The 21,575-nt window shown below is 43.2% G+C and overlaps 1 protein-coding gene across 1 annotated transcript; it reads right to left on the bottom strand.

Moving 5' to 3' along the window:
- Nucleotides 1–1,018: 1,018 nt before the first annotated feature.
- Nucleotides 1,019–5,987, bottom strand: RTP4 (receptor transporter protein 4). The gene is made up of 2 exons (XM_040252994.1): nt 5,757–5,987; nt 1,019–3,414 (listed from the first exon to the last, which is right to left on the bottom strand). Exons 1-2 carry the CDS (start codon nt 5,936–5,938, stop codon nt 1,992–1,994), a joined length of 1,605 nt encoding a protein of 534 aa, XP_040108928.1. The 5' UTR covers nt 5,939–5,987; the 3' UTR covers nt 1,019–1,991.
- Nucleotides 5,988–21,575: the final 15,588 nt, after the last annotated feature.

Here is a 21,575-nt window from a genome sequence, read left to right as displayed (position 1 = left end):
TCCATTCTGAACAATACCTTTTGATTTGATGACTCTTGAGAAAATCTCTATGGGATGGGATGGGAATATGCGAGTTAGTTTAAGTAGGAGAAAAAAGAACAAGAGGATATAAGTATGACAATATTTCTAATCTATGATCTTCGATGTTGTTGTTAAAGCTAAATCATATCTAAACCATAATTGCCTGATCCCTGCAGTGATGTCAACTTCTTGTTACTGCAATAACAAATTGCCATGAATTTAGTGTCTCAAAAACAGCACAAATTTACTATCTTATGGTTTGGAGGTTAAAAGTCTAAAATCAGTCTCACTTAACTAAAGTCACATGTCAGCTGAGCTGGCTCCTTCTGGATGCTCCAGAGGAAAATGTATTTCTTTGCCTGTATAAGCTTTTAAAGGCTGCATGCATTTCTTGGCTCGTGATGTCTTTCTCTACCTTCAGAACACATCACTTCAACTTCTAGTTCTACAGTTACATTTCCTTTTTCTGACTTTGACCAACTTGTGCGTGCGTACTACCTGCTAAGTCACTTCAGTTGTGTCCAACCCTTTGTGACACTGTGGACCACATCCCACCAGACTTCTCTGTCCATGGTATTCTCCAGGCTAGAATATTGGAGTGGGTTGCCATGCCCTCCTTCAGGGGATCTTCCTGACAAGAGGAATTGAACCTGCATCTCTTATGTCTCCTGCATTGGCAGGTGGGTTCTTTACCACTAGCACCACTTGGGAAGCCCCTTGACCCTCCTGCCTCCCTCCTATTAGGACCCATGCGATTACACTTGGCCCATCTGGATAATATAGAATAATCTCCTTATCTCAAGATCCTTAAAATTAATCACATCTGAAAAGTCCCTTTAGCCATGTAAAGTAACATATTACAGGTTCTGGAGATTAGGACATAGACATTTGGGGGAACCATTATTCAATGTACTACAATAATTTTCTGATGAAACTCAGGACCCTCAGTTCTAGTCAAGATATGGTCTATATATATTGATATCAATGAATGAGTGAATGCACCAGCAAAAATCTTTTAATGATTTAACAAATATTATTGGTTCCATTATCTGTGAGGTCATTTTTTTAATTTGGAGGATAATTACAATATTGTGATAATTTCTGCCATACATAAACATGAGTCAGCCATAGGTATACATATGTCCCCTCCCTCTTAAAACCCCCTCTCACCTCCCTCCCCATCCCACCCCTCTAGGTTGTCACAGAGCACTTGGTTTGGGTTCCTTGCATCATCCAGCAAATTCCCACTGACTGTCTGTTTTGCATATGGTAATGTATGTGTTTCAGCACTACTCTCTTAAGTCATCCCACCCTCTCCCTCCCCAACTGTGACCCAAGTCTGTCCTTTATTTCTGCGTCTCTTTTGCTACCCTGCAAACAGGATCATCAGTACCACCTTTCTAGATTCCATATATACTGTATGTATGTGTTAATATACAGTATTTGTCTTTCTGACGTACTTCACTCTGTATAATAGGCTCTATTTTCATCCACCTCATTAGAATTGATTCAAATGCATTCTTTTCTGTAGCTAATAGTCCATTGTGTATATGTACCACAATTTCTTTATCCATTCATCTGCCGATGGACATCTAGGTTGCTTCCATGTCCCAGCTATTGTAAATAATGCTGCAAGGAACATTGGGGTACAAGTGTGTTTTTCAATTATGGTTTCCTAAGGGTATATGCCTAGTAGTGGGATTACTGGGTCATATGATAGCTTTATTCTTAGTTTTCTAAAAGGAATCTCCATAGTGTTCTTTACAGTACCTAAATCAATTTGTATTCCCTGGGTCATGTTTTGAACTACCTGCAGAAGAGGTCCAGGAACCATTGGTTATTCTCTAAACTTGACCCTGCATTGGTCCCAGAGCAAATTTTGTCATATTAAAATGGCAGCCAGTTCACTGACTACCATGGAAGTAAGACAAGAGAAGACAGCTCTTTTTTTTTTTTTTCCATCATTCTATTCATAAGTATTTAGACACCAGAAAGGTAAACAGAGCAAAAATACAGACATAGCCCCACTGGAAGAGCTGCTCCTGGTTACGGAAATCATTTGAGGGAGGTAATCTGAAAAAGCGGTCTGAAGCAGACCCTCCAGATGACCACCTCTCCTCCCTGCCCCAGGCAGCTTGACTTCCACACCAAGGTCCTACATGTGGCCGTGTGGGCTGTGCACTTGACCCCACTGGGGGACCTGCCCTCCTTGTAGCCTCAGTGTCTGACCCTGCTGTGGCCTTTGGGATTGCCTCCTGTGCAGGCTGTGAGCTTGACCCCTGTGGTGGGGAGCCTGCCTTCCCTGTAGCCTCAGTGTCTGACCCTACTGTGGCCTTTGGGATTGCCTCCTGTGCAGGCTGTGAGCTTGACCCCTGTGGTAGGGAGCCTGCCTTCCCTGTAGCCTCAGTGTCTGACCCTGCTGTGGCCTTTGGGATTGCCTCTCGTGTGGGCTGTGAGCTTGACCCCTGTGGTGGGGGGCCTGCCCTCGCTTTAGCCTGACTGTCTGACCTTGATGTGGCCCTTGGGATTGTCCCTCTGGTGGGTTGTGGTTCTGTCATCTTTGTGGCCTGAAGCTGTGCCCCTTGTGTGGCTTGTGCCTCCTGTGTTGACTGCTGGCCTGACCTCCTTATAGCCTGAGAGTATGTCATCCGGGGGGCCTGTGGTCCTCTTTCCAGTGTAGACTGTGAATATGCACACCCTGCAGGTAGTGGGCCTACTGCTTGAATGGGCCGTGGATCGGTCCACCCTGGGGGAAGTGATCTTGCTACTTGGACGGGCTGTGGGCCGGTTGCCCGTACCACCTGTCGATCTGCCCCTGGTGTGAACAGCTGGCCCATCTCCCGTTTAGGCTGAGGGCCTGTCCCAGGCACTTGGATCCCAGCAGTGACATGGCTGGGCCCTGAGCCTATACGGGTTTCAGAATACCCATTCCCCACTGCTGAGTGGTTCCTAGATCGGTTTTGGCCACACTCGTCACCATTGTGAGGAGAGGAACTCCCAGTCTTCATGTAGGAGAGAGAGGATTTTCCTGGCCCTGTCATGCAGTTTTCTAAGTTCAGTCCACAGTAGCCCAGAATGCATGCTTCACAGTTGGCCATGTCATGGGACCCATCCAAAGGTACTTCCAGCTTCACAGGTATTTCTGAAACCTTCCTGATACCATTTCTGTAGAATTTCTCCAGAACACGCTGCACCAGGTTTTTCAGAATCCTCTCGCTGCTTTCCGGGGAGAAATCAGGCTTCTCAAACTGAGACTGGAAGCACTTCTTGCACCTCTGTCCAAAGATCCGCATGAGCACCTTGCCCGTGGATTTCTGGTTCTCCAGGTACATGTGACATAGTATCTGCACTTGGGCGGAAGCCCAGCTTCGCCGGCATGAGGAACATTGGAACCTGCAGACAGACAGAAGATCGTTGTACCATCGGCTGCTGATGACCTGAGGGAAACGGGCCTGGCCTGGTCTCTGAGAACCCTTTCAACTTGGAAAAGTGCATGTGATATTGACAATTTGACAAGAATGAGAGGGACTGTGTTTCTAATAAAGCTTCTTCCTGTGGCCCACTGAACTCCCACCAGATGTGGTCCCAAGTCTGCCTCTTTGCCAGTAAAACATTTCTGAATGTCTCAGAGGGAAAAACATTTCCGCCATTTGCCAGTGAAATGTGGTCTTCACAAGGTCACAGAGAACTCACAGAGTACCTATTCTGAAGCAATGCTTACAGTATTATCCCATTTGATCTTTAAAGCATCCCTCTTAGGTAGGCATTATTGATCCCAATATCCAGATAAGGAAACTGAATCATAAAATGATACGTGACTTGCCTAAGGAACTCGCAAAGTTAAATGGTAGAGCCATGCTTCCAATCCCAAGCTGTTTTCTATCTACTATACCACATCGCCTCTATTGAGCAATGGAGTTTGTTTTCTACCTCACTTAGGACTTGAAACCACAATACTTGAGTTGGAGACTCAAGTCAGTAATTTACACTGTTGTTGTTATTTAGTTGCTAGGCCGTGTCTTACTTTGCAAGCCCATGGACTGTAACCCACCAGGCTGCTCTGTCCATGGGATTTCCCAGGCAAGAATACTGGAGTGGGTTGCCATTTCCTTCTCCAGGGGATCTTCACAACCCAAGGGTCAAATCTGTGCCTCCTGCTTGGCAGGAGCTTCTTTACCACTGAGCCATCTGGGAAGCCCATGGTTTATATTTAAAAAGCACTTCTCTAAGCCTCATTTTTTATATTCATAAAGGGAAAACTATTCAACAGTTAGATTGTCATGAGACTAAATGAGAATATGTGAAAGCATTTTGTAAACTACAAAGTATTTTTCAAAAACTGGTTAATATTTTTCTAAAACTGTGTTGGTAGGTTGCTTTTCTCATCTTGGAATGACTATCAGGTCAATTCATCTGAACAAGAGAAGCACCTGTTCATTTGGGAGAGTGCCACAGTGATTAAAGACATCATGAGTCCCTCCAAGAGCTCTGGCTGGTGCAAAGAGAGACTTTTACCTAGGACACTGGGTTCCAAGCAGAGCAGAATAGCTGCCACATGGGCTCTAGCCAATGGCTTGAAACTGTGTTCTGTAGAGCCCCAGGAGGCTTTATATAACAATAGGGTCTGCAGCTAAAAATAATTTATATATAAGTATATACGTGTTCTGTAATATGTAAAATATGAACAAGTTATTTATAAATATGTTACCAACATATATATATATAGACTCAAGTCAATAGTTTATATTATATATACATATATACATTGTATATATACATTATATATATAGAGAGAACTATTCATTGTCTTATGAGAATGGAGAAGAAGGAACACTTACTCTGTCTAGGAATTTCAGGGCACTTGAGTTATTCCTTGAGGAGTAAATAGGGAGGCAGGAAGGAAAGGGCCTGCTGAATAGGCAGAACATCATGGACAAGGGTATAGAAGTCTTGAAATGTGTGTCATGGCTAATAACCCATAAGGAAGGGAAGAGAGGACATCTGAGGTGAGCTAGGAGCAGGCCAGGAAGAAATATAACAGTTGAAGTGAAGGTCCCTGTATGCCATATAAAAAAATAGACTTGACTGTCCAAATCAGCATTTCTCACCCTCCTGCATGGGCAAGGAGGCTGATTCCTGAAACTTGAAGTCTCACTGGAAGGAAAAGAGGGAGACAGTCAATAAGGGAGGGGCAGTGTTTAGGGACATTAAGAACCAGGTTTTAATTTCTTGCAGCACCAATCCCTCTTCAGGTCTTCAGTAAAGTAATATTCAAAGCCATTAATAGCAATATTCAAAGTCTGGCCTTAGTCAGTTCTTGGGGCTATAAAGGAAAGCCCCAGTCCTAAGCTGGTACTGACCAGGACGAGGCTTGCAGAGCTGCTGCAGCCTGTGGAAGCCAGTCCGGACTGAGGCGGGAAGAAAGATAGCAGAAGTCTCTATACAGTGGCAGTCTGGAATAAATGGTGGTGAGAGGGTGGGGGGCAGATTTATTTCATCCCCTGGGGATTTCCAAAAATATTTAGGGAAGAAACCTTACTAGAGGAAATTTCCTACCATTAAGCCAAAATAGAGGCTTAGAACCATGTCATTTCCATACGAAAAAACTCTGTAACTGCAAAAGGATTAACAGCCTGGTGACACATATTCTTTTTAACAAGCTCGTAAAAGAATTCATCAGTGCCAAGCTGACCCTCTTGGCCCAGAAAGGCCCATAGCTAGACAGACTCACATACCTGCCAAATCCTCTCTGCTGGTATTGCCTCCACCCCTGGCCCACACAGTTTGGCCGAAGGTTTCCATCCATCTTCAGGGTCCATCTGGCCCGGGGTTTTTCCTGACAGATCAGTTCTTGAAATGTCTGCTCCCATTCCCTGATATCCAAAGCTATTCTCTTGCTCTGAGGCTTGGCGTCCATGTTGACAGTAACTTTCAGTTTCTAGCAAGAAGGAAAAACAGTTTCAGTTTCTCTGAACACACGTCAGCATTTTTTTTCTGACTTTCATTTCAGGCAGTCTGAGTACACAGAGCAAGTTTTTGTTCTGATGACAGGGGGCAGCAGGGATTAGCTAGTTTGTGAACAGGTCTTGCTAAGGGATGTCTGAGTACAAAACTCTGGTCTGGATTCTGGAGGTACCTATTAGTTAGTTTTGTGGGTTTTTTCTCTTGTTTTTACACTAGGCAAAGCACTATGCTCGGGCTTCTCTAGTAGCTCAGCTGGGAAATAATTCACCTGCAGTGCAGGAGACCCTAGCTCGATTCCTGGATTAGGAATATCCCATGGCAATCCACTTCAGTATTCTTGCCTGGAGAATCCCTATGGACAAAGGAATCTGGTGTGCTACATTTCATGGGGTCACAAAAAGGCAGGCACAACTGAGTGACTAAGCACACACACACACACACACACACACACACACACACACACACAGAGCAATATGCTCAGCACGGGGACAAGCAATGTCAACTAAGAAGCAGTTCCTAACCCAACAGGTGCTCACGCCCTCGTGCTCTGCACTGGAGCGTAGGGGTCGATGTAGGGGAGCACGTGTCCAAGGTGTCTCTCACGTACCTGACGAGTCCTCACCATAGTCCCTTAATGGGGGATGGATTATTCCTGGTATCTTTCAGGTGAGTGGCACAGAGAGCTGGGTTTAGGGGGTTACCTTGTTCAAAGCCACCCAGCTAGTAAACAGTATAAGTGAGACTTGAACTCATTCTTGTGTGACTCTTAACCTGCGATGTCTCCAGCCACCTCCTTCCCCAAGGAGAGCTCAGGATGGTGTTTTGGATTCCAGGTTGGCATCCTGGAACCAGTGGGAAGAACCATCTTGAGACCCTGACTTAGTGATTTGGTCTAGTGAGATTTCCTGGGTCATGAAGCATGACTGTAGGACAAATGAAAGGATTTCTTAACTCCTCCTTTCATTGTGTAAATTATCATGCAAGCAATATACAAGCAGGAGTGGGAGCCATCTTTGGATGTCATGATAGAGTTCCCATTCCTGGGGTGAAGTATTGGGAATAGATGACCTGTAAAGTCAAAGTCACTTCTGGGTTTCCCTGGTGGCTCTGTGGTAAAGAATCTGCCTGCTAATGCAGGAGACATGGGTTTGATCCCTGGGTTGGGAAGATGCCCTGGAGAAGGAAATGGCAACCCACTTCAGTATTCTGGGAAATCCCTTGGACAAAGGAGCCTGGCAGTCTACAGTCTATGCAGCCACAAAGAGTCAGACACGAGTTAGCAACTAAACAACAACAACAAAGTCACTTCTAACTCAAAATAGTCTGAGATCCCAGAAAGTAAGCTCTGTCCCTCTGATTGCAATTCAAATGCGGGAGATAAGATAAGCAGGATGCTTGTGGCCTTGGAAATCCCACTATAACCCTTGGAAGTCCCAGACAGGATCACCCTAAGTCTTCTCAGCTTTCTAGATTTTAACATGCTCTATTTGGAAGGCAGAAACCTCTTCCCCTATCCTACCCTCCCAGGATATTCTGTTCTATACAAACTCTTCCACTTTCATAACTTTGTACATTGAGGGTGCTTATGTCTGCAGAAACAATATAGGATACTCTTGTCTGCACAGATAGTTGTAGGAACTTCAGGTTAAACCCATGGAGTATTAGAATTGGAAATCTCTTAGGAATCAGCTTGTCCTCTTTTCCTTCTGATTATTATACATTAAAAAAAAAAAAAAAACAGAGACCAGAGACATAGGACTTCCCTAGTAGTCAGTGGTTAGGAATCCACCTGCCAGTGCAAAGGACTTGACTTCAATCACTGGTCCAGGAAGACTCCACATGCTACAGGACAGCTAAGCCCACACTCTAGAGCCGGTGATCACAACTACTGAGCCCATGGGCTGCAGCTACTGAGCCCATGCACCCTAGAGCTGGTGCTCTGCAACATGAGAAGCCTGTGCAGCATGACTATAGAGAAGCTTCTGCTCATCACAACTAGAGAAAGCCTGCACGCAGCAAAAAAAGACCCAGCACAGCCAAAAATAAATGAATAAGTAGATAAATAAAAACCAAAAACAGAGACACAAAGGAAAGAATCCTCCTGCCCAAGGCTATGCACAAAATTATCGCCAATAGAGGGCCAGAACACAGACATCCCATTTTCTAGCTCTGAACTCTGCTCACTTGTCCAACCATGCCTAGGCCCTTTCCCCACCCTTCCTCGTCTACTTTCTGAGCCCAAGTCCACTCTTTTTGTCCTGTATCTTCAGAGCATCCCTGTCTCCTGACTCCTCAAATGATCCTCTCCCCGCAGATGTTGCCTTGACTGGTCCATTGCACTCCCTGCCATTTCCCTTGGCCTCTGTTTGATGTGTTTCCTTTGATATACGCAACTGCTCCAGCCCAGCCTGGTCCAAGAACAGGAAGAGCATGGGGAGGCCGTGGGGTATGAACTGAGACTTGAGAACTGGAGGAAACCCATTATCTTCCTCACCACCATGAAGGAAAAATAAAGAAAGAAGAGAAAGAAATCACAACCTTTTTAAAACCCCATGGATCCACTGTAAACCACTATTTCTTTGTGCCAAGACATCGTGACTTCAGTATTATCAAATCATGGAACTTACAGTCGGCTTAAAACACAACATTCAGAAAACTAATATCATGGCATCTGGCCCCATCACTTCATGGCAAATAGATGGAGAAACAATGAAAACAGTGACAGATTTTATTTGGGGGCGGGGGGGGGGCAGTGGTGGGGCTACAAAGTCACTACAGATAGTGACTGCAGCCATGAAATTAAGACGCTTGCTCCTTGGAAGAAAAGTTATGACCAACCTAGACAGCATATTCAGAAGCAGAGCCATTACTTTGCCAACAAAGTTCCATCTAGTCAAAGCTGTGGTTTTTCCAGTAGTCATGTATGGATGTGAGAGTTGGATTATAAAGAAAGCTGCTCACTGAAGAACTGATGCTTTTGAACTGTGATGTTGGAGAAGACTCTTGAGAGTCCCTTGGATGACAAGGAGATCCAACCAGTCCATCCTGAAGGAAATCAGTCCTGAATATTCTTTGGAAGGACTGATGTTGAAGGTGAAACTCTGATACTTTGTCCACCTGATGCGAAGAACTGACTTATTTGAAAAGACCCTGATGCTGGGAAAGATTGAGGGTGGGATGAGAAAGGGATGACAGAGGATGAGATGGTTGGATGGCATCACTGACTCAATGGACATGACTTTGAGTAAACTCCAGGAGTTTGTGATGGACAGAGAGGCCTAGCGTGCAGCAGTCCATGGAGTCGCAAAGAGTTGGACATGACTGAGCAACTGAACTGAACTGAACTGATAGCTGGAAGAAACCTCACACATCATCTTGTGACCTTCCCACCCATGTCATTGAGAGACGAGATATTGAAACAACTTACCCATCTCACGCAGGCTTGATAGTAGTGAGTTGAATGTTTTCATCAACTGTTGGTGCCTTATCCTAGATTGGCTAAAAAGTTTCTGAGAGACAGTCAGAAAAGAGGAAGGATCCCCAAAGAACACAAAGCACAGGTCAGTTTTGAAAAAGAAAATTTAGATACTCAACAGTTTGGAGCTGAAATGAATCTTCAGGGTCACCTAATCCTTGGATGGCACATGATGTCACTGTCCTATTCTTATTCAAGACAGACATTGCTAATCAATGACTGCACCCTTCTCTTGTGTCTGGGCATAACTTCAAAAACTCTTTCATTAGTGATTTAGGCAGTCATTGCCAACTGAATATAGATGACATTTTTTTTTTTTTTTGCCATTTCTGCAATAGTCTAGCTTCCTCATTTTACAAGTTGCAGAAGTTGAGGCCAAGATAGATTGGATTAAACTAGGACTAAAGTACAGTCCATCCTAAAGGAGATCAGTCCTGGGTGTTCATTGGAAGGACTGATGTTAAAGCTGAAACTCCAATACTTTGGTCACCTCATGCGAAGAGTTGACTCATTGGAAAAGACCCTGATGCTGGGAGGGATTGAGGGCAGGAGGAGAAGGGGATGACATAGGATGAGATGGCAGGATGGCATCACTGACTCAATGGATGTGAGTTTGAGTGAACTCCGGGAGTTGGTGATGGACAGGGAGGCCTGGTGTGCTGCAATTCATGGGGTCGCAAAGAGTCAGACACGACTGGGCGACTGAACTGAACTGAACTGGAAGTACAGTTTTCATAATCTTAGGCATGTACCCATTTTCAGAATATCACATGATCTATCACAAAGTCTAGCACAAAGTTTGACCCAAAGAGATGTGTTCTTTTTGGGACATTTTAAGTGGAGCAAAAAAGAACATTATTGATAGGGATTGAGTGGGTGGGGCTCAGAGAGGAGAAGGAGGCCCTATCTATGGCAGTAATCCATTTGATGTTGTTGTTGTTCAGTCATCCAGTTGTGTCCAACTCTTTATGATCCATGGGCTGCAGTATGCCAGGCCTCCCTGTGCCTCACCATCTCCCAAAGCTGGCCCAAGTTTATGGCCACTACATCAATAATGCCATCCAGCCATCTCATCCTCTGATGTCCTCTTCTCCTTTCTGCCCTCAATTTTTCCCAGCCTCACTGACTTTTTCAATGAGTTGACTGTTTGCATCAGGTAACCAAATTAATGGAACTTCAGCTTCAGCATCAGTCCTTCCAATGAATATTCAGGGTTGAGTTCCTTTAATCAACTGGTTTTATCTCCTTGCTGTCCAAGGGACTCTCAGGAGTCTTCTCCAGCACCATAGTTTGAAGGCATCAGTTCTTTGGTGTTCTGCCTTCTTTATGGCCCAGCTTTCACAACTGTGTATGACCACTGGGAAGATCGTAGCCTTGACTACATGGACCTTTGTTGGCAGAGTGATATCTCTGCTTTTCAACACACTGTCTAGGTTTGTCATCACTTTCCTGCCAAGAAGCAATCATTTTCTGATTTCATGGCTGCAGTCACCATCTATAGTGATTTTAGAGCCCTAGAAGAGGAAAATTGTCACTGCTTCCACATCTTCCCCTTCTATTTGCCATGAATTAATGGCACCAGGTGGCTTGATCTTATTTTTTTAGTATTTAGTTTTAACTTGGTTTTTTCACTGTCTTCCTTCACCCTCATTAAGAGGTTCTTTATTTCCTCTTAGCTTTCTGCCATTACAGTCTTATCATCCACATATCTGAGCTTGTTGATGTTTCTCCCGCCTATCTTGATTCCAGCTTGTAACCCATCCAGCCCAGCATTTCTCATGATGTGCTCAGCATATTAGTTAAATAAACAAGGCGACAACAGACTACCCTGTCGTACTCCCTTCTCAACCCTGAACCAATCAATTGTTCCATACAGGGTTCTAACTGTTGCTTCTTGACCTGCATACAGATTTCTCAGGAGGCAGGTAAGATGGTCTGGTATTCCCATCTCTTTAAGAGCTTTCCACAGTTTCTTATGATCCACACAGCCAAAGGCTTTAGCGTAGTCGATAAGACAGAGGTAGATACTTTATTTCAATAATTACTCTAGCTTGGGAATAGATGGAGATGGAAGGATTGGCTTGGTTAAAGGAGAGAAGCAAGAAACAAGAAAGGTACTCCTTAACGTAGAGATAATTTTACATTTTAAATATCTCTTTCCAGAGAAAACTCTAATTCAAAAATATATACACACCCCAATGTTTATAGCAGCACTTTTTTACGTGGAAGCAACTTAAATATCCATTGAAAGATGAATGGATAAAGGAGATGTGATATATGTATGTATATATATATATATATATATATATACACACACACACACAATGGAATATTAGCCATAAAAAGAATGAAATAATGCCATTTGTAGCAACATCGATGGGCCTAGAGATTATGAGATTAAGTGAAGTAAGTCTGAAAGAGAAAGACAAATATTGTATGATTTCACTTATTTGTGAAATCTAAAAAAATATATATACAAGTGAACTTATTTATAAATCAGAAACAGACTCACAGGTATAGATAACAAACTTATGGTTACCAAAGGGAAAAGAGAGAGAAGGGATAAATTAGGAGTTTGGGATTAACATATACACACTACTATAAGATAAACAAGGACCTACTGTATCACATAGGGAACTATATTCAATATTTTGTAGTAACTTAAAAAAGTCTCTTTGATTAGTTAGCATAAACACTATAGGTATATGGAACATAAATACAGAAAGACATTTAAGGTGATCAATCTGGGGAATAGTGAGGCTGAATGATTTCTAACCTAAGTCCATTTCTCCTGCCTCAGTGTTTCAGAGCATGGACGGGTGAATTCTGGACTAGGAGTCCCTGATGTGCTGGTGATGCCAGACAAATATCTTCATCTCTTGGACCCCAGGATGACTTGTTCATAAAGTGGCAGAGTCAGGACTCAAGCTTCTCTGATGGCGCACAAAGTCTCATGAAAAAAGGGGCTTGTCTGAAGAAAAAATGAGTTGCTCGTGGTAGAAGGACAGGCAGAAGGTATAGGGAGCCCCCTGGGGGACTCTGAGTGGGGATCTTCCTGCTGCTCCTCTGAGGCTGGCTCCCTCTGAGCTGGGGCTCCTGGGAATGTCCTAGGAAAGACTGCCGCTCTGGTTAGGATGTGCCTGCGTGCTAAGTCATTTCAGTTATGTCTGACTCTTTGTGATCCCATTACTTTGAATGTAATGGGATGGGATGTTTTTACTCTTCATCATGGCCCCTGCACTGCACATATGAATGGTGACAAACACAACAGGGAGCCAGCAAGGTTAAGAAACAGCAGAATTAGACAGTTGTCTTGAAGAGTTCAAATCATACATTTATCAAATATCTATCACCTGCTGGTTCTTAACCTCAGGCAGGGCATAGCCCAGCAGGAAAGACAGGTATGTGAAAGAGCATCTAGCTTCACTTTGCACTGTCTCACTTTTCTCGGTTTGTCTTTCCAGTTAAGAGCATAGATCTGGAGCCAGCCCAGAGTGGATTGCCATGCCCTTTTCCAGGGGATATTCCCCACTCGGGGACTGAAGCCATGCCTCCTCGGCAGGTGTTCTTTACCCTGGGAAGCCCAGTCCCTTTAACTTCTCTGTGACTCAGTTTCTTCATCAAAAAAGTAGGGACAGTAACACTACCTACCTAACAGGACTGTTATGAAGATTGAATGAGGTTTAAAAAATAGGAAACTCATTAGGAAACTGACACGTATACACTACAATGTATAAAATGGATAACTAATGAGAAGCTACTGCACAGCACAGGGAACTCTGCTCAGTGCTCTACAGTAACCTAAATCAGAAGAAAATCCAAAAAGAAGGGATATATGTATATATGTAGCTGGTTCACTTTGCTATGCAGCAGAAATTAATATAACATTGTAAAGCAACTATACTCCAATGATTTTTTTTTAAGTTATTTGCACTTAGTAAACAAATAGAAGTCTTTTCTAGCTTTCTATTGTTGCTATGTTGCATGTTTCTTTGTAAGTTACCATAACGTCTTTGGTCTACCTATCTATTTGTAGTGGTACAGGGTGAAAAAATCTACAAAAAGTGTGTGTATAAGGACTCCGAGAGCATGGTAGTCACTTAGGAACCCAGTCTGGGCAAAGATACATAGTCCTATCACATCTTCTTATCTCTCTCAAACCCGCTCTGTACCGTGAACCTCCCTGGATGAGGCCAGGGCTACCTCAGGATTCATGTCCAGCCCCTGTCTGGATTGTCAACTCTTTTGTAAAAGGTAAAATACGAGTTGTGAAAGGAGCAGGAAGCCCAGAGCCTGCTGCTGCTCAGGCCTAGGGCTAAGCCTCCTGAGAACACCATTCCAGACAGCAAAAATCACACTCAGAAGATAATAGAAAAGTTTTTAGATAGAACCAGAAGCGATGTATAAAATCAAAAGAACTGAAACAAAAACAAATTTTCAGAGGCAGTTTGTTTCACGTTTTCTGTGAAAACTTGTTTGGTGTCAGGCCTTGCACAGTCCATCTAGGAAGCTGGGGCTTGCCTTGATAAAAAAGCTTTTGGGTATTTTAGGGGAGAAAGAACTATGAGCCTGAAGAGAGCTGGCCCCAGACAGGAGGGTGGCCAACTCCAGGCTGCTTAACCTACAAACCGAGCCCTGGACTCCCCTTCTTGACAACCACCGCCTCTTCTTCAGCACAGGTGGTTTTAGAACCAGAGCCAGAACTATCTGGGCCCTGTTCCAAAGCTGTGGTGAAGTTGTGGTAGAGCAAGGTCTCTAGGTTCCACTTCGTAGCCACCACAGGCCAAGCCAGGAAGCCAGCAGGCGGAAGCTGCACCCACTGGTGGGCTTTTCTTGCATAGCTGACTCACTTTACACAGTTCCTCACTCCTGCCCCAGGCATCACCCCCTCATTAACCACCAGCACCAAGTTCTCACCTCAGGCTGTGCTTCCAGAATAACCCCAGGGAAGACAAAGAGCAACTTAATTTTCCTTCACTTCCTGCCCATGTGTGAAAAGGCAGTTTCCAGTCTGACATCGAAGGAGCTTAGAAGTCACCACTCCCATCCCTACAACAAGAAAAAAGCTGGACAAACAACATCAACAACTCTTCTTAGATTCATGAGAGCAAACCGCTTCTCTGAAAACTGGAGGAACAGGTTGGGGGGATACAGAGGATCACAGCTTTTTGCTGTCAAATGCTCAGAAGCAGAAGCCACCACAGGAAATAGTAGCAGCAGGAACTGGGGCCTTAGAAGCCAAGAATGGGAATTAAAAATATCCAGGGGGCCCAGGCCTAAGGTGTGGGAGTGTTCCCAGCCATTTGTGAGTTTTCCCTCCAGGAAAAACTCACTGCTGCTGATGCTGCTGCTAAGTCGCTTCAGTCGTGTCCGACTCTGTGCGACCCCATAGACGGCAACCCACCAGGCTCCCCTGTCCCTGGGATTCTCCAGGCAAGAACACTGGAGTGGGTTGCCATTTCCTTCTCCAATGCATGAAAGTGAAAAGAGAAAGTGAAGTTGCTCAGTAGTGTCCTGTGCTTCTGCCAGGGAAGGAGAAAAAAAAGGCATTTTTCAAAACATCTAGAACTCTGTTCTTTAAGTCTGCCTTTAAGGAAAACTGTTTCACTGGAGCATGACACACTTGGATTTTACAAAAGCCTAGCTGACCTGGGGGACAAGAACTATCCAAACAGTCCTTCCATCCTTCACTGTGGGGGATGAGATGATTCCTCTCCTTATCTGCTCAAGAATGAGTACAAAGCCCACCAAACCTTTAGCGCTGAGGATGCTAAGTCTGGCATACACTTATGATGAGGCTACCTCTGTGCTGTTTTCCAGGAGAGGAGCCAGGTCTCACACAGGTCAAACTAATTCTCTACTCATCTCATAATATCTGGGGGAGGAATAAAGAATTCAGCTATCAAGATTTCTAAACATACAACTAGAATCATTAAACCACCAAGACACAGAAGAGATTTTAAAAGGCCTCTCAGGCCTACTCTTTACTTCCTTGCTTTGTATTGGTTAACATTTGAATTAGAGTGAAAATTCAGAGACTATTTCTAGACTGACTCAGGGAGAAAGGCACTGGACTTAAAATTAGAAGACAACAGTATAGATTCCACCTCTAATACTTATTGAGTTACTTAAGATCGTTGAACTTTAATGTTTTCATCTACCAAATGGAAATAATAATGCCCATTTCATTAGGTTTAATGGTATATGTATTAATATGTTTTAGATGTGAACCATAACTACAAAATATCAGATAGTGTTTTAAAAAACAAGAAGCTCTTGGTTGGAATAAAACCTTTGAACTGGATATATAAAGGGTAAAAAAGAGATAAGGACCTTTATATGTAAAGGAGAGAGATATATAAGACCAAGAACCTAGAAAATATCTGAATGTTGTGGAGAAGAAAAGCAGAAGATAAAATGAACAACTAAATTTTAGAGCACTTTATCTTAGATATGTTTATCACCATATTGTTGTTGTTCTTGCAATAGCCCAATGGCTTATGACTCTTAATAAGGGATGTTTCAGAATAGATGTATATAACGGAGCTTTGTAAAATCTGGAAGTCCGGGCCGACCTCTGGAAATTCTGATTCTGCATGTCTGGGGATAAGGAGGTCATATATTTTTTTAAATTTCCAAGAATGATACCAAAACACACTCCTGAATAAAAATCACTATAAATTAAAAGTCTGAGACTCAGGAAGCTTGAGCAAATCCTAAGATCTAACATGCTGCTTTTGTTTAGTTGCTAACTCGTGTCTGACTCCTTTGTGACCCCCATGAACTATAGCCCGTCAGGCTCCTCTGTCCATGGAATTTCCCAGGCAAGAATACTCTAGTGTGTTGCCATTTTCTCCTCCAGGGGATCTTCCCCACCCAGGGATCAAACCCGCATCTCCCGTATTGCAGGTAGATTCTTTACTGCTGAGCCAAGATCTAACACACAAGTGGCAGAAATAGGAAGTGAATCAAGGTACTTTAAATCCCACTTGTGTACTTTTTTTCCACTGTGCTGTTCTGGAAAGCAAGGTCAGCCTTCATTAGTTATTACGGCTGAACTGACTCGGCACCAGAAAGCTGCTTGCTCTCTGATGGATAGAGGCCAAGAGACAGCCACAGTCCTAATGTACGAATTTAATTAACGGCAACACACACTGGAATCCAGGCGAGTAGCTACAAAAATGAAGGCAGACCATCTAGGACCACGGCAAGAAGAAGCAGAAGGCGCCACACAGTCTGCTACTGTTCACACTAATAAGCCAAACTGGCTTTTCACCTCTGCAGCTTTGGTCTGCCCATGGAAGTGTAGCTCGGGCCTCAGTGAAAGCCCCAGGGCCTCTCCTGACGTCAGTGAGAATTTTCAACATGTGCAAAGAGCAGCCAGGACCCCAGCCCAGGAGCAGGAAACAAGCAGACTCAAAGCCACAGACTCACCCAGGGGTGGTTTCATGAGTTCATGAAAGGACTCCTGATCGTGACCTCAATGTAGGTATTTTGCAAAGATTCAGCATTGCCACCCTACAGGATAGTTCATGAGATTCATGCTGGAGTAATTTTACAATATAACCTAGGGTCTTCCACTGAAGTTATTGATTTCACTGGAATTCATTGTGACAGGCTGTTTTGTGTATCTGTCCTTGGGGTACTCTTCATTCTCAGCTACAAGATTGAAGATTAGGTTTTCCATTGTTGTTTCAGAAAAAGAGGTCAAAGCTATAGCTCTCATTGCCAACTCTTCAGACATTTTTTTTTCCATTTCATTTTTTAAAATCCAGATACATTATAATCCTGAATCAATGAAGAGGAGTCTGTCTGGCCCTGTGATCACTTTTAATTACAAGGTATCAGTTGCAGGTGTCAGGTCTGAAGAGAGAGAGCAGCGAGGGCAGCTACTTCAGAACAAAAACCGCCCTGTATATGACCTGCTCCAGAGATGGAGAGGCTGGGAGATTATAGGTGATGAATGCTGCTTGAGGCATCAGCGCTGTTGAACTATTTTCTCTCCTTGCCCTTCCCTTATAGTCCCACGATTTATAATGCTCTGTCATGTCCAATTTTGGTCACGGCCTGATGGTTGTCATAAGGCTGTAAACATTCTGAAGTTTTACTTTCTTGTGTGTTTTCTCACACTTTGTATTTGTTACAATCCATGTCACCCAATAATGAATTAACTTTTTAATCTATTTTTTTTCATTCTTGTTAAGCTCCTGAGGTTTGCGAAATGAATATTCAGAGTACTGATATGTGGAACTCAGCTGAAAAATTATTCTGGCATAGATACTTAGAGAGAAGAAAAAGAGATATTATTCCAGGGAATTTGATAAACATCAGTTCAGTTCAATTGAAATATTGATATTTCTCTGGGTAATCTTGATTCCAGCTTGTGCTTCATCCAGCCCAGCATTTCTCATGATGTACTTTGTATATAAGCTAAATAAGCAGAGTGACAATATCCAGCTTGATGTTCTCCTTTCTCTATTTGGAACCAGTCTGTTGTTCCATGTCCAGTTCTAACTGTTGCTTCCTGACCTGGATCAAGTTAGGAGTTAGAGGATCTGGATTTGAATCCAGGCTGCGCCACTAGCTGATTGCTATGATCTGGGCATATTGCCTCAACACCCTGCCTCAGCTTCCCCTTCTGCATAATAGAACATTGGACAAGATGGTCTCCAAGCTCAGTTCCAGATCTGGCATTCTGTAGATAGATCAGATCTCTGTATCTACATTAGGGGATGTAAAAGAGTACCCCAGTGTCCCGAGTTAGTGCTGCTGCCCCAGGTGTACAGTAGAGTAGTCCCTTGAGTGCCATCCTTCAGAAGTGCCATCTCCTGGTGGGCTTTTTCCTTTAGAGAAAACTGGGGTACTCCCAGTTAGCTAAGGAGGAAATCTGGAATATACGTGCTGGAAGAGAAAAAAGCTAGTATACAGGGTTAAGTCAGTATCTGAGAAGAGGCAAGAATGGCAAAGTAAATGGGACTATTTACCTTGAGGAAGGGAAAATACACTAGACAGATGTTACCTGGAATGACTAAAAATTATACAGGGGGCAAGAGAAAGCAACCTGCAAGTCACTGAGCACATCATGGACCGTATTCATTTTAGCCTTCTGAAATATTTCCATTCTTCTCTGCACAATTTCCTTAAGTACAAGTGCTAGAGAGATTTGGAGTGTAACAAGCACTATTGAATCTGGTTCCAATTGAGAACCAAAAACAAAACAAGACATTACTTAGAATCTGAACATATCCTGAGAAGAATGATATACTTTTACTCTGCCAAGACGAATCAGCTTCAATGAGGAAATTCCATCTTAAATTCCTGACCCCATTCATTTTCAATCACCTTCACCTCTATTTATTTAATTCATCCAATCCCATGGCCATGCTACTTGACCTTGCCATGTTCTAGATTATCAATCTGCTTCCTTCTCTTCCACTCTACTATAGCTATTGCAAACTGTGTCCACTCTCCACAAAACTCTAACCCTGCTGTTTCACTGGCTTACCCTCTGGAGATTGCCTTACCTCATCCACGGGGAAAGTTGAAATCTTCAAATGAAAATATCCTCAACTTTCTGCCACCAAGAGTATAAACTTTATTTTATCTGCATCCATCTTTTGTCCTTCTCTACTGCTTTGATAGCAAGATGTCCTTTAACCTAAACTAAGCAATGACATTTTAATTTCCTATTCTATATGTTAAACTTTTTGTCTACCAACCCCCTCATTCAGCATTTAAAGTGTTGAAGTCTTTTTTTTTTTTCTGAAAAAGCCCTCAGTCTGAACCCCACATTCTCTTCCAGCTACCAGTGAGCTCTCTCCCTTCACCATACCCAAGTCACTTATACTCACTGCCTCCGCTTCCTTACCTCCCACTTTCTCTTCAATCCACCACACCAGACTTCTCTGTCCCCCACACACCATTGAAACCAGTCTAACTCTTGTCTCCCTCAAACTACTATTGCTAAATTTGTTGGGTAATTCTTAGTATTTATATTATTTGATCTCCATGCAAAATTTTATACTCTTGGCCTCCTTGAAACAATCTTCCTTTGATCTCTATGATACCATACCTTCCTGCTTTGTGGTGTTTTGTTTTTATCCTCAACTTTCTGGCTACTTTCTGAGTTTCTTTGCAATTTTTTTTTCTGTGCCTGTTGGTGCCCCTTCAGAGTTCTGCCTTCTCATCTCATCTCATTTGGTCATCCTGGGGATTCTTTATATACCCTGACGACCATTTACAGTTCCAGTCTCTCCCACGTTTATAACTTTATCTTCTATTATCATCTGAACATCTCTACTTTTATTTGCACAGGACTTTCAATGCATCTAGAATATAACTTATTATTTTATTTCACAATCCAGCTCCTTTACCTTGGTTTCCTGTTCCAGTCAATGGCATTACAGCCATCCAGTTGTTAGCACAAGTAGGAAATCTAGATGCCGACCTCCCTCTCTTCTCCATCTGTTTCTGAGCTCTGTCAAACGAGTCATCATGCTCCACCAGTTGTTCCTTCTAAGTCAACATCTTTCAAAGCCCTTCATTTCTTCTCCAGTCATCCTAGTTGGGTAGTCAGTATCTCTATCCCTCCTCCGTTGTCAATCCATTTTCTAAACTGCACCAAAATGATCTGTCTAAAATTCAGATCGCACTATGCCAATTCCCCACCAAATACTGTGGTTCCTTACTCCTCCTAAGAGGAGGGCCAAACTCCATGACTTGACCCCATAACCCTTCATGATCTGAACTCTGCTTACCTCTTTCAGACCAGAGTTCTCAACCTCAGCACTATTGACATTTTGGGCTATATAATTCTTTATTGTGGGAGAATTTCCTGTGCATTCTAGGATATTTAGCAGCATCCCTGGCCTCTACCCACTAGATAATAGTCACACCATCTCCCCAGGCAAGTCTCCAGACATTGCCAAAGGTACCCTAGGGGCAAAATCAGCCCGGGTGGAGAACCACTTCTTGAGACTAATCAGTCACTACACCTGACACCCTATGTAGAACTTACAGTCACCCTATATAGTCACACTAGCTTTTCCTTATTCTTCTACTGAGCCACTTTTTATTTTATATCTGTGACAGCTTTTTAAATATGTAATTCACATAGCATGCAACTTACCCAAAGTGCACCAATTCATAGGTTTTAAGTATATTCACAGAGCTGTTAAACCATCATCACAATCAATTTTAGAACATTTTCATCAGCCAAAATGAAGCTTCGTATCCATAAGGAACCACTCCTCATTTTCCTCCAACCCCCACCCACCCCACCCACACTCTAGGCAGACACCAGTCTACTTTATGTCACTATAAAGCTGTCTTTTCTGGACATTTCATATAAATGGAGTCATGAGATACTGTGGTATTTTATAAATCAGCATAATGTTTTCAAGATCCATCCACGTTATAGCATGTATCAGTCCTTCATTCCTTTTTCTTGCTGAATAATAGTCTATATGATGGTATTTTTGAGGCTTGCTCATTAATATAATGGGTGGGTGTGTGTTCAGTCACTTCAGTCATATACGACTCTTTGCCACCCTGTGGACTGTAGCCCACCAGGCTTCTCTGTCCATTGGGATTCTCCAGGCAAGAATACTGGAGAAGATTGCCATGACTTCCTCCAGGGGAGCGTCCCAGTTCAGGGACTGAACCCACATCTCTTCTGTCTTCTGCATTGGCAGGTGGGTTCTTTACCACAGCGCCACCTGAGAAGCCCAATATAATGGATACCCTGCATTTTTTTCTCTTTCATTCAGACACTGTCCTTATCTTCATTATATGATTCTCTCTGTGCACACTTCAACTCCTAAGTTCTAGAGAAGTTATGTTGTGATGTGGCTTAAACAGGCCATTCTGGAAGCCATTTGTTCTGATCCTATATTAATAACTGTGCTTCTTCTCAGTGAAGACTTTCCTAATCTACACTCTCTATCCTGACCCCTTTCTTTCCCTCTCCCCTCAAATTACAGCTGGGCTTGGTAAGTGCAGAACTTTAGGACTGTTTCGCTGGTGCCCCGAGCATTTCTTTGGTCAAAGCACCACATTATTTGCTGTCTATCCTGTCATTAGTCTCACTAACAGAAACCGTTTGAAGGCAAAGACA

Source organism: Oryx dammah, unplaced genomic scaffold (assembly GCF_014754425.2).
Source record: "Oryx dammah isolate SB20612 unplaced genomic scaffold, SCBI_Odam_1.1 HiC_scaffold_2, whole genome shotgun sequence".
In the NCBI taxonomy this organism is placed as follows: domain Eukaryota; kingdom Metazoa; phylum Chordata; class Mammalia; order Artiodactyla; family Bovidae; genus Oryx; species Oryx dammah.
The sequence above is the reverse complement of the archived record's forward strand: the minus strand, read 5'-3'. Positions and strand labels throughout refer to the sequence as shown.